Source organism: Spinacia oleracea, chromosome 3, assembly GCF_020520425.1.
Source record: "Spinacia oleracea cultivar Varoflay chromosome 3, BTI_SOV_V1, whole genome shotgun sequence".
NCBI lineage: Eukaryota > Viridiplantae > Streptophyta > Magnoliopsida > Caryophyllales > Amaranthaceae > Spinacia > Spinacia oleracea.
In genome coordinates, this window is record NC_079489.1 from 27,806,683 (window position 1) to 27,818,732 (window position 12,050).

Here is a 12,050-nt window from a genome sequence, read left to right on the forward strand (position 1 = left end):
TTGTCAGTATGATGGAGTTAACATAAACGAACCAGTTTGAAGATGAACCGGTCGTGGAATACATCGACCGCTGGCGGACACTAAGTCTTCAATGCAAGGATCATTTGCGCGAAACTTCTGCAGTTGACATGTGCATCCAAGGCATGCATTGGGACTTGGTTTATATCTTGCAAGGAATGAAGCCCAAAACATTTCGGGATTTGGCATCTCAAGCTCACGAAATGGAGGTTGCGATAGCCAATCATGAAGAAAAATCAAATTAGTCGGGCGTTTGTTGAAACTTCGACGATTTTGGTCCACAAGTCAGCAAGAAGTTTCAACAATGATCCTGGGGGCAAAGGTGAAAAAGATCGTCCTCAAAGCTCCTAAGCACGAGCCTAAACTGCATAACAAAAAACAAAACAAACAAAAAATTTTGGAACTACGTATGGCTTGATCCAAAAAGTGTAAAAAAAACAATCACTTTATCTGATACGTAGGCATCTTGGATAATCAACAAATTCAAGTGCAGTCACATCAAAAAAATGAAAATCATTTTTGGAGTATAATTTAAATTTTGAAATTGTATTCCATAAAAAATATTAAAGAAGTACGTATGTTTTGAAAAAACACAAAACGTTTTTAAAAATGAAGTATGACATTGGGGGCATTAGTAAAAGAATTTAAATTTTGTTACTTTGTCTTCAAAATTTATTTTTCGAATGATGACCATTAAAGTTGTCGTCATTTACTCAAAGTTTGGAGAAAGCTCAAAAGCACCAAACACCTCGAACCAGATCGATCTGGAGAAAGCTTCCAAGCACCAGAGGTTCAACTACATTTAGAAATGAGTAAAAGAGATAGATCGAAGGATGGAGAAAGCTTCCAAGAATCATCATGTATCAAAGCTCAAAAGGATCAATACTTCACCAAAATTTGCTTGAACCAGAATTTGTAAAGGGAAAATTGAAGGATGGAGAAAGTTTCCAAGCACCACCACATATCAAAGCTCAAAGCATCAAAACTTCCCACCAAATTCTTTTGGAGGCCTGGAGAAAGCCGTCACGCACCAGGGATTCGCCAAAATGTCAAGCAGGAAGGGACCAAGCAGTTCGTACTAAGTTTCATACATGAGAAAATAAATGACTCAACAAGGAGATACATGATTTACGAAGATCACTATTTCTGGATCATTTTGTTTCCGTTTTATTATTCGACGCTCATGCGAGAATAATACTCAATTAAGGAGTAAATCAAATGTATTTACGTGTGAATTATATTTTTGTTTTTGAAGAAAAAAGACAAAAAAAAAAACTTTCGGGCCCATTATAATCACCCATCATTTTGATTTATTATCAAAAAAAAAAAGGAAAAAATAAAAAAGATGATAGTGGGCATAACGGACAAAAGCACACATGAGCTTTAACTTTCATACTCCACCCGTATTACTCTTTTCCTCATTGTTTCTTAGCAAGCAATCAAGCATACATGGAAGTTGCAGGACAAAGGGCTTAAATAAGCAAGCAGACCAAGCCATAGTACTAGAATCAATCAAACAGAGGTATACTTGAAGGGCACAAAATTTTCGGACTGCTCCATCATCGAGATTAACGACTGGATTGATTTGATAATGTTGCTTGCTCGGTTCGGTACTCGGTAGCGGTGTTCGGTGTTCATAGCGTGGCTCTTCTTTATGGTAGAAATTATCAGCCAATCGACTTCTCGGTAGCTTAGCAGGACCAATTATAAGTACGTGCTTCAAGCAGGACTGAGGTGCGGACTCATTTTTCGATCATGCTCTTTGACTTCCTCTTCATGGCTCCTCCTTCGTGATTCGTGATGGCATCTCTGTTTATGCCAAATTTCGTATGGACGACCTTTGGTTGGGACATAGACGACTAGATAAAATAATTATGCAAATGACAGGAAATAAATGACGGAAAATAAAGAGAGACGAGACAAGAGATGGTGACGCGGAAAACCCGAAAGGGATAAAAACCGCGGGTGGCAATGAGTCCACCAATCCACTATGTTACTGGCATAAAAAGCCTCGTTGAATACAAGTACATTGTTTATTCGCGGGTATGTAAACGATGCTAATAGTAAAACATAGGTAAAAGATAACAGGGTGTACGAAGGGAATACATGAGTGGATGATATTCTTGGGGAGGGCTTGTTGTGGATGAGCTTCGTATTACGGCAGTACGTTTGTTGTTAGGGGAAGGAAAGCTTGCTATTCTCTTCTGATCACTTGGATACGGGGAAGATAATAGAAGTAGGAGATGATTAGTTAACCGTAGGTGGTTTGGGTGGTTTTCGAACGGTTTCTCACAGGAGGGTAGATAATGGGATAATGTAATATCTTGGGATCGGAGAGGATCCGATGCCTTTAGGTCTTGGATGATGGTGGTATTTATACAGAACTCCAAGTCTAGTATTGTTGAGATAGTTGTGCTAGTAATTCTCCTTGAATTGCTCAACTGATTCCACGATCTTCTAAACCGCTTCCTTGACCTTCTCTAACTGATTTGACCTTGACTCAGCCACAACGACTCCCTAAAAGTAGGAGCTAACTGGTACGATCTGATTCACGTTGACCCGTTCATGCGTCGATCTCACGTCATACAAAACGACCCATAACAATAGCCCCCATTTTCCTAATTGTAGCAAGCCGGAAGTTAGGAAAATAATCTTCAAAGCTTGTCACCATGTTCGTTTGTTATCGACGCTAATCTGTCACTGTCTTCGGCTTGTCCGTCGTCTTTCGTACTTAACCTTGTTCAATGTCGTCACCACCTGGTGTCATCCACGATTTCTGATAGCACTCGATGTCATCACGCGTATATTGGTGTCTTTATATCGATGTTGGTGTCCTCAACTTAATGAGATGTAAACCTGACATCTTGTGAAAGAATCGTTTCTCTCAACAAGCGTAAGACTACATAGCGTAATTCTTACAAAACTTTGCGAAAACATGTTAAGACATAGCCGTTAGTTAGGTATCCGGCGTCATGGCCAACTTTTGTATCTTCGTCTGTCTTTTGATATTTGCGGGCGTCGCGGCCGACTGTTGTACCTTAGTCTGTCGTTTGATGTTTACTGCGTCATGGCCAACTGTTGTATCTCAGTCTGTTGTCTGATGTTTACAGGCGTCATGACTAACTGTTGTATCTTAGTCTGTCGTCTGATGTTTACAGGCGTCATGACCAACTGTTGTATCTTAGTCTGTCGTCTGATGTTTACAAGCGTTCCTCTATTGTCGCCGTTGTGTGACATTCATCGTATGCAGGCGATATAAGCCTCTTCGTTTGTTCGTAGTCATGCGAAGAATTTAGAGATGGAAGTTACGTCGAGTGGGCACAAGGCCGAATCATTTTAATCAGATGTAATGCCATGTGAGGGTAGGTAGCAGGCGACTAAGTTGAATTTACAGGTAAATGAAGTGGATTGTTCGAAGCAAACTTATGACGAATGTCAAGAAGAGTCGAAGAGTTGTGAGGTTTCCTATAACATGAGGACGAGGGATAAGAGGCTTCGATGGTGCTGTCTATGGAAGGAGAGTTTAGCCTATGGGATTTTCGGAACAGTAGTCTAAGTAGGTTTTGAGTATTCTGGCTGGCTTCGTTTGTCGTCGGTGTTGAAGGGGAAAGACGTGTGTTTTTCTATTTTGTATTTGGCGATTGGTTAGGCGTTTGGACAAGCGTCAAGGGTGCATACACGTCGTTAGATTAAAATGTTGTTTACGCTGTCTCTGTTGTTCGTTGTGGAATAGATGACACCTGTGAGGTACTCAAAGAGCGAAGTTATGTGCACATAAATAGTACCTGCGTCGTCTGTAGTGGTTGCACTTAGAAGCGACATGTCGTCGTTGGGATCCAATAAGTTTAAGGGTCATGACCATGGAGACGTTGTCGCTTGTAGTTGATAGCGTCGTTCGTTGATGTCGTCTTCTGATGATGTCGTACGTTGCTGTTGTCGTTGGTGATATCGTCAACAAGTGATCTGTGGAGAATAGAAAAGGTAGAGGTGGACGTTCTCTTGATGCGATGTTAGCGTTGATTTTCAAATAAATAAGATGAAACATAAATATAATATAATTGCGTTTGGAAGGATATATTCAATGCGACAGATAACAAAAACTGAAATTGAACTTTAATCGCAGTGTAGTGAAAAATGTAATAAATTAATCAACGCGCGAAGTAAGTGTTAGATATTACTTAATATGGGCTCGTGTAACGAAATTACGTCGTGTCGCTGACTGTCCCTTGATGACGATTCTACAATCAACAGCATTGTCCTGATGTTGTGACACCTCTCGTCGCCGATCTTGTTTTTGTTCCTGAGATCATTGTCATCGCTTGCACCATCGTCATCACATTTGGCGTCGTCCCGTCACGTTGAATGATGACGCATCGCTGGTCTTGACACTGTCCATTCCAACGTTGGTCGGCTTATTGGTTGATCCTCGCAATGTGGCACCAGAAAGAACATATGGTTAATGTGAATTCCTTATACTGTCTTAAGAAGTGGACTTTTTCTTAACGTCTTTGGTAAAACCATTTGACAAACTTACATTACAATATGTCGTAAATTAAAATACATGTGAACTCTTTATAAATTACCTTTCTTGTTAATCGATTGACGTCCTATCACTTGTCGTCTTTGGGAAACCCAATGACTTTTCTTTATCCGCCTATTTCGACATGTGATAGTAGTTGAGCCCCCAATGTTTGTACATTTGTCTTAGCGTCGTACCTGTTACCAAAATCTTACGACAAGATCATCATGAAAATAAATTGTATCACATCGTCAACTAAATTTCAAAGTTGTAACAAGTATATTAAACTGAACGGGAGTATGTACTATCTTGCCCCCCTGTGGCGGCTTTAGGAAGATATCATGACTGAAGTCGGCCACAGATATGATGACGTTCGTTTATATTTGATGTCGTACATGCGTGCCAGCATGATGCAACCTCTAAACGTCCTGTCAAGTCAAATTACCTCAAAACGATTTGATAAAATGGTTTAGTCATTAGAGAAATTGAGACATTCATGGTGCGATGCAAAAATTTATTAGTTAACTTGATGAACGTTGAATACGAGACATATTAATACAAGAGAACAACAATGAATGAATTGAAATGAGAAAGTGTGTGAAAAATAGTTTAGAAGTTACTCATGTGTCATCATGGTCATTGATGATGATTATTCGACATTCCGATTTCCTTAGCTTTCTCGGTAGTCTGGTGGCGTCGTGTCATCGGTCATTGCCATCTCGTGGCGTCGGGGCATACCATCATGATCAAGGTAATCTGTTGTCATTAATATACATACTAACGCGTATAGTCGCGGCATGTCGTTAGTAAATGAAAAATAGTTATCACGGATGATATATGAGAAAATTTCAATAGGATATGAGGTGTTAGTTTATAAAATTTTGACGTCACTAATAAATGAATTGAGTCACTCATACCATTCGATTGTGTTGATGACCCTCACGATCTGCGATGTACGTGGCAGCGACAATACGTGTATATTATAAATAAAAGATAACTCACTTCGAAAGTATGTTCGTACCTTTAGCCCCCATTGATATTCATGTATCAATCAACGATCTGTTGGCGAACTTACGAATAAATATATTGTTAAAATAAAGATGTTCGATAATTACTTCTACGTACCATGTTTAACGCCAAGAAACTTCTTGTCGTCATAGGGGTAACCAGAATGGTCGCGTCCTGCTGTCGTGACTTGCTGTCGTGGCGTCATGTTGTATCGTCGTGACCTCATGTCGTGTCGTGACCTCGTGTAACACTTCTAGCGTTGGTCGCCTGCTTTACTCACGACCTTGCCAAGCGATACGTCAGTACCTGTAGACAAGAAAGTACCTTGTCACCTGCATTCTAACGTCGGTCGCCTGATGTACGCATGACCTAGCCAAGCGACACGTCAATACCTGTAGACAAGACAATACTTGGCGACACGACATGATCAAACGACAAGTGGTGACGATGTTAGTACAAAAAGTAGGATAACAACGTATAACATATATTTCAAAGTGCTTTTGGAAATTAAAACAAGCAAAGTATACTATATAAAAAGAAAATCAAGTATACTATATGAAAATTAAATGAGATAGAGTATACTATATGCTCCCCTGTGGCGACTTCAGGACAACTACAAATTCTCCTATTTGATACTTGGACTGAAGTTAGCCACAAAATCTAGTATTGCCGACAATTTGTTGCTGAATCTCCATTTGTCGCCTTCGTTTTTGGAGACGTCGTCGACTGATGTGGAGGTGACGTCGGACGAAACTATGTTGACGTCATGTCATTGGTGGATGACGTCACGTGTTCGCATCTGTTTTAGTGACAACAAGGACTAGAAACAATATTAGTTTAAATTAAAATCACTGGGGTTGAGTTTTATACCATACTTCTCGCGACGTCAAGTGATCAAATCGTCTCGAGATCTTATCAAGGTACGAGACAACTCATATTGTATCTTGTTTGTGGTGACATCTGCATGATGGTCCGTGACGTCTAGACCGAAACCTGTCACGTATTCGAAAACGAGGCCAAACGATTAGAGTTGAATATTATAAATATTAGTACCTATTTTCGATGTCATCAAGCGTTGGTGTCGTTGTTGTCACGATATGCATCATCTAGGTTGAATTCGACCACTCAAACGCGTCGCTTCTAGCGATGACACCTGCTGATGTCGACACCTGATCTGGCGACGACATGTACCCTGACGTCATTCCATATTCCATCGACTAACGAGCCTGGCGACGACACCTGACCCGTCGACGACACCTGACCCGTCGACGACGCCTGACCTTCGACGACACCTGACCCGTCGACGAGACCTGACCGTCGACGACACCTGACCTTCGACGACACCTGACCCGTCGGTGACTCCTGACCGGTCGTCAACACCTGATCCGTCGACGACACCTGACAGTCGACGACACCTGACCGTCGACGACGCCTGACCCGTCGACGACACCTGTCATGTTGATGACATGTGCCCTGACGTAGCTCCATCTCATGGTGGCGACAAAGTATGACAACAATCCATAGCCTGACGACAAATTTATTGGTGAACCCAAGTGGGTCGGATATTGTGTTTGAGAGAATATTTGTGGATATGTGTTTGAAGATAAATCTAGCCATCTCCCCACAGACGGCGCCAAACTGTTTATGCCAAATTTCGTATGGACGACCTTTGGTTGGGACATAGACGACTAGATAAAATAATTATGCAAATGACAGGAAATAAATGACGGAAAATAAAGAGAGACGAGACAAGAGATGGTGACGCGGAAAACCCGAAAGGGATAAAAACCGCGGGTGGCAATGAGTCCACCAATCCACTATGTTACTGGCATAAAAAGCCTCGTTGAATACAAGTACATTGTTTATTCGCGGGTATGTAAACGATGCTAATAGTAAAACATAGGTAAAAGATAACAGGGTGTACGAAGGGAATACATGAGTGGATGATATGCTTGGGGAGGGCTTGTTGTGGATGAGCTTCGTATTACGGCAGTACGTTTGTTGTTAGGGGAAGGAAAGCTTGCTATTCTCTTCTGATCACTTGGATACGGGGAAGATAATAGAAGTAGGAGATGATTAGTTAACCGTAGGTGGTTTGGGTGGTTTTCGAACGGTTTCTCACAGGAGGGTAGATAATGGGATGTAATATCTTGGGATCGGAGAGGATCCGATGCCTTTAGGTCTTGGATGATGGTGGTATTTATACAGAACTCCAAGTCTAGTATTGTTGAGATAGTTGTGCTAGTAATGCTCCTTGAATTGCTCAACTGATTCCACGATCTTCTAAACCGCTTCCTTGACCTTCTCTAACTGATTTGACCTTGACTCAGCCACAACGACTCCCTAAAAGTAGGAGCTAACTGGTACGATCTGATTCACGTTGACCCGTTCATGCGTCGATCTCACGTCATACAAAACGACCCATAACAATCTCCTCCTCGGCAATACTTAAGGACATCAAGTAGCATATATGGCCTCTTCTTTTCGGTACTTCTCAAGTACAATAGGTCAAGAACGAGACTTCTCTTTATGGAACTTCTGCGGACCGTATCTTCAAACAGCACGACAAGGACTGAGGGAACCGATCGTATCACCGAAAGATTGAGACTACTCATTCATCGAGAACGTATCGTCTTCTTCAAGGTGGAGGTAATGTGGCTCGACTGCTCGGTAGCGATGCTCGGCTTGGCTTCACGGTAGCAAGTGTCGGTGTCGGACAAGGCCTCTCCTTCTCGGACTCAAGGAATAACGAGGACAGTAAGAGTGATGGCAACGGACTATAGCACGTCAAGATTAGATCCTTCTTCGGTCAGACTCCAAGGCGGTATAGTGGTTGAATGATATGCTTCTTTTCCAATGGCCGTAAACCTGCAAATGAAACAAAAATAAAATAAAATTATGGACTGCTGGCATAAAGACGGCAAGGACGACTCCTCCCTTCCAACTCGTCAAGGTCAAGATAATGGCCTCAAATAGGCGACTAGGTGGCTCCTTCAACTACGAAATCGGATCAAGTTCTCCTGTATTAAGATCACCTTCTCGTCATCTCCTCTACGAAAAAGAAATTCACATTTTCTTGGGCTCTTCACGGGTCTTCAAAATATAATGAAAGGACCTCGAAGGTATAAAATGGTAGCTGCGTTATTATGTGATCTTTTTTCTCCGTCAAGATGGCTCTTCCGTCTTGGTTGTACGTTCCTGCATATTGTGGATGTCGAGGTTTGGTTTTAGCTCCTATCTCCTCTTTGGCTCCGTATAAAAAACAATCATCTCAACAGTTGTATTTATAGCTTCAACTCCCCCAAGCTGCTGTGAGTTAAGATAGAGTTTCGAGAAGGTTAGTTAAGTTAAAACTCCTAATAATACATGTACGGAGTAGAAGTAACCTAGCAGATCATCCATGTCACAGCAGACCATCGGACATCTGATAAGACAGATCAAGCAAAGCAACCGCAGGAAGTACCTATTGAAATTACCACAAGTCCTCAAGAACCGCGCAGACCCTCAGGTCTGCGGGGAAACGACCTGCTAGATGACAACATAGATACGTCGTTAAGCAAAAGGACAAACAACAAGTACATCACTAGCGTACACGCGGCAACATCTGAATAGGCCAAAGTACTGAATAGTACGCCTATAAATACTGCCGTCCCCATTCATTTGCGGACACGTTCAATACAAGTACAATTCTTAACTCTCTCTACTTTCTCTCTCTAGAGCATTATCTCATTTGCTGACTTAGGCATCGGAGGGGGTTTCCTCGGTTAAACCCCCGAGGTTAGCTTACGTTCGTTCTGTCTGACAGGGCAACATCACCAGGCAGGGCTCCCCCAGTTCCATACTCGGAACAAGTGGCGCTAGAAGGAGGGGAACCTCCCAGACCTCGCTCTTTAAAAACCTACCCTCCCACATAATGACCGAGTCAAGCGAACCGGTAATCCAACAGATAGAACCACCCACCTCAAAAAACAACCAGAAAACCACAAACATACCCTTGTTTGGCATGCCTCAAAGTCTTGGTCCGCCAAGAGAAACACCACAACCCAGAGCTATGACAACCCCCAGCCAGGCCCAAGGTATCCCAATTCCGACCAGTGCCTCGCTAGCACGGCTGGGGGCACAGTTCTCACCTGACCAGATGCGCACAGCAATAGAAGTCCTGACATTCCTTACTCAAACAACCCCACAAGCCCAGGTCATGAGAACAGCCCCAGAGGTTGAGGTTGAGCAGAGGAGAAAACGTCCCAGACCCCAACATAGTCCGAATGTTTGGAGGAGGAACCTGCAGCAAGACATGGAAGGGGCTGACAATCAAGAGTATGAAGCAGAGAGTATCACACCGAGCAGAGCTCAACCCCGAGCAAGGACTGAACAAGCACCCAGTCATAGACACCACTCCGTGTCAGGTACGCCCAATCCCATCCGAGCAGTAGTTAAGCCTGATAACTCCCCCTTCTGCGATGAAATACTCTCTGAAAGAATGGAAAAGATAAAAATGCCACCTGCAAATACTCCGGAAAGACAGACCCAACGAATCACCTCTCTGCCTTTGGGGGACACATGATGCTATATACCAACACAGACTCTATGTGGTGTAAGGTCTTTCCTTCCACTCTAGAGGGGATGGCACAGAGCTGGTTTGGTAAAATACCCAAAGGCACCATAACCTCTTTCCGGCAGCTAGCTATCTTGTTTCGCACCCAATACGTGGCAAACATTGCCAGAGAAAGGATGACAGGGGAGCTGATGTCAGTCATCCAGGGGCCTCAGGAATCTCTGAGGGAATACATATCCAGATTCAATATGGAGGCGTCGAATATACCCAAGTTGCAGCAAGAGGTAGCAGTCCTGGCCATGATGACTGGTCTGCGGGATGGAGAGTTCAAGAGTTATCTGGGCAGAAAATCATTCACAACTCTGGCAGAGGTACTAGGAAAGGCAAATGAATTTATAAAGAGTGAAGAAATTGGCAGAGCAACCTCACGTCGATATGTGGCAAGTGAGAACAACTACGGTAGTCAGAGCAAGAAAGAGCCATACAAAAAAGAATACCCAGACAGAAGAGAAGACCCACAGCCCAGAAGAGACTGGCAGGGACCAGGCAGAGGCAGAGGTAACGAATTCAAAACTGAAAAAAGGGGGAAGTTCAATGAATATACCCCCTTAGTGGCATCCAGAACTCAAATTTTTGCCATCAGCAAAGAAGACGAGAAGTGGCAGAGACCTCCCAAAATGTACAACAAGTACAGGGACCCAAAAAAGTACTGTGACTTTCGCAGAGATCATGGCCACCTCACAGAAGAATGCACTCATTTGAAAGATAATATCGAAGATCCGATCCGGAGGGGATACTTGACTCAGTTCAAAGCAAAAAGCTCGTATAGCAGGACCTATGAGAACAGAGATAATGATAATAGGTCCGACAATAAGAAGGTGGAACCCAAGCAAAGCTACCCAGCAGACCAAAAGAGAATGGGCGACATTTTGGTCATAACAGGAGGGCCAGTTTACGCAGGAACCACTGTTAGCGGGGCCAAGGCCAGTGTGAGCGAATTCAAACACCAGGTTAATTACCATAATTCTGGCAGGTGGCCTGCCCCTCCAAAAATCCCGCAGTGCACTTTCACAGAGGAGGACTGTAAAGGCATAATATACCCCCATGACGACCCTATGGTACTAGCCCTGAACGTAGCAAACAGAAAAATCCACCGTATTCTGATAGACGGAGGTAGCTCTGGAAACATCTTGTTCTGGCCTGCTTTCCAAGAGTTGCAAATTGATGAGAAATACGTAAAGCCAGTCAATTACCCAGTAATCGGATTCACAGGAGCCACAGTGATACCAGAAGGGATAGTCAGTTTGCCAGTGCAGATTGGCCAAGGGAAGGATATCAAGGACATCATGGTAGACTTCATGATTGTGAAAGTCCCTGCAGCCTACAACGTCATTCTTGGCAGACCATTCATTCATGACGCAGGGGCTGTAGTCTCTACTTATCACCTCAACATGATGTATACGACAAATGATGGCCGCTCAGCCAAGGTCAAAGGCAGTCAGGAGCAGGCTAAGAAGTGCTACCACACAGCGCTAAAACAACCACCTAGACCCCCACCACTGGCAGAAGAAGAACTTCCCCAATCTCGAAAAAGAAAGAGAGCAGAGCGCAAAAAAAGACAAGTTGCTAAGCATGGAAAACTTCGAGCATCGGGAGGAAGGTCTGTTGGAACCCACGTCAACTGACGAAACTGAGGAGATAGAATTAGAGGAAGGGTTGACAGACAGGACGGTTCGAATTGGCACAGACGTAGATCTATCCCTCAGAGTGAACATCATTGGTCTGCTGAGAGAGCACGCAGACATATTTGCTTTCTCAGCAGACGAAATGCCAGGGATTGACCCTAGTGTTATGGTCCATAGACTGAATGTCAGCAGAGAAGTTAGGCCAGTGAAACAGAAGAAGAGAAATTTCTCGGCAGAGAAGAATGTAGCCATCCAAGAAGAAATC

At 43.2% G+C, this 12,050-nt stretch overlaps 1 protein-coding gene across 1 annotated transcript; it reads left to right on the forward strand.

The window, feature by feature from the left end:
• The first annotated feature begins 10,105 nt into the window (after positions 1 to 10,105).
• LOC110800056 (uncharacterized) lies at positions 10,106 to 11,636 on the forward strand. The gene is made up of 2 exons (XM_056838965.1): positions 10,106 to 11,527; positions 11,583 to 11,636. The coding sequence occupies exons 1-2, from the start codon at positions 10,106 to 10,108 to the stop codon at positions 11,634 to 11,636; spliced, it is 1,476 nt and encodes a 491-aa protein (XP_056694943.1).
• Positions 11,637 to 12,050: the final 414 nt, after the last annotated feature.